At 33.1% G+C, this 1,638-nt stretch overlaps 1 protein-coding gene across 1 annotated transcript in view; it reads left to right on the top strand.

The window, feature by feature from the left end:
- Positions 1–1,638, top strand: part of SYNE1 (spectrin repeat containing nuclear envelope protein 1) — a 145,697-nt gene that overhangs the window by 118,635 nt on the left and 25,424 nt on the right. The window contains exon 41 of the mRNA XM_023532164.1: positions 950–1,132. Coding sequence (XP_023387932.1) covers positions 950–1,132 — 183 coding nt within the window. The remainder of the gene's footprint in view (positions 1–949; positions 1,133–1,638) is intronic.

Here is a 1,638-nt window from a genome sequence, read left to right as displayed (position 1 = left end):
TCTTTTTCTTCTCAAAACTGTAATTATGGATAAAAATAAAAGAATAATTTATATACATCCTACAGAACATTAAACCAATATAAAATAATTTAAAGTAGTAAGACTACTATTTTGCACCGAAAAACATTGGACTTGTAGTTTATGTCCCTGGGTTTTAGTTCTTGCTCTGTCATTTACTGTGTGACCATAGAACAAGTCACTTGATCTCTTGGAACTTTACATCTAAGTCCATACATATTTTAAGTTGTTTTCCAGCTCAAAAATTCAGTGATTCTGTTGACCCCTCTATTATCAATATCTGGACTCAGAAGTTTAACCTATAGTGGGATCCGTTACATAAGCTAAATTACTTAGTTAGACATTAATTTTTACATACAGTAATCAAATAATTTGAGGACTTTGGAAAACCTTGTATTCCTCCACTTTTAAAAGGACATTCTTATTATGGGAAGAAAGTTAAGTGATATTAGTTTAGCATGCTAAATAAGTTGGTTGCTCTCCTATGTATTTACTTATTCTATAAATGTGTTCAAGTCTATGCCCATTTTTATATCTCAGTATTACAAAAAGACAGGCATATTGTGTTATTTTCAAAAATAAATATAATAATGCCCCAGATGGACCCCTATCCTGTAGAATTCATACTTAGAGTGAGTTATATTATAGTAGATCTAATAGACCTGTTGTTGTTAGTTTCCCAATTTACAAACAAAAGCCAAATGTCTCAGAAATTCAACCAACTCCAATGACAGAAACAATTTATGTAATAGTTACCATTTACTTGACTCAGATACACTAATAAGCTTACAATAATTTCTGTAAAACTTTGCTTTCAGTCAGAATATAATTTCAGATTAAGGAAGCATTGACATTTGAAGTACGTTGATGAGGCAAGGAGCATCTCAAAGCCTCAGACTATTAACCAGATGGTTTCCATTTTCTGTCTCAGGTATCAGAGAGAATTGAGGAGAACATGGATAGGCTAAGGGTGAGCCTGTCCCTTTGGGCTGATGTACTTTCAAGTAAAGATGAGATCGAAGGATGGTCAAACAATTCTGTTCCACAGCTGGCCGAAAGCATCAGCAACCTGAATGACAGCCTGAGGGCGGGAGAATTCCTCAAAGAATTTGAGGTAAATTGACCTCATCTTCATCTGTGAGCTTATAGTATATTATCGACCAGGATATGAAAAAATTATGTCCTTTTTCTAAAGTTTGTTCTTCATTTCGAGACATATGTGAGTGTAACAAACTCTGAAATATCTTTTGCTATTTACTTGAAAGATGAAGTAGGCCTTGGATAAGAGGGTTTTTTTCTGCATTTTTATTACTTGTTAGTTTGGACATTTTACTTAAAGTATTAGTGGAACAGTAAAAGCCCATAAAATCCATAATATTTGCCATTCAACTGAGAATGTAGCATCTTCCTACTGAAAAACCAAATTGAAAGTGTTTATCATTCATTAATATTTAGTATTTATTTTTTCGTCATTCAAACAAAATGTTTACTAGTATTTAACGTGTGCTGAACACTTATGCCAGGTGTTTGGTTCTTCCACTTCCTTTTCAGAAATGAAAGAAAATGGAAATTGGAGTTTCATAGACTTCCACAGAAAGTGGCCTTTTGAAGTTCTCGTCA

Source organism: Pteropus vampyrus, unplaced genomic scaffold (assembly GCF_000151845.1).
Source record: "Pteropus vampyrus isolate Shadow unplaced genomic scaffold, Pvam_2.0 Scaffold78, whole genome shotgun sequence".
In the NCBI taxonomy this organism is placed as follows: domain Eukaryota; kingdom Metazoa; phylum Chordata; class Mammalia; order Chiroptera; family Pteropodidae; genus Pteropus; species Pteropus vampyrus.
This window is presented reverse-complemented; position numbering and strand designations above follow the sequence as displayed.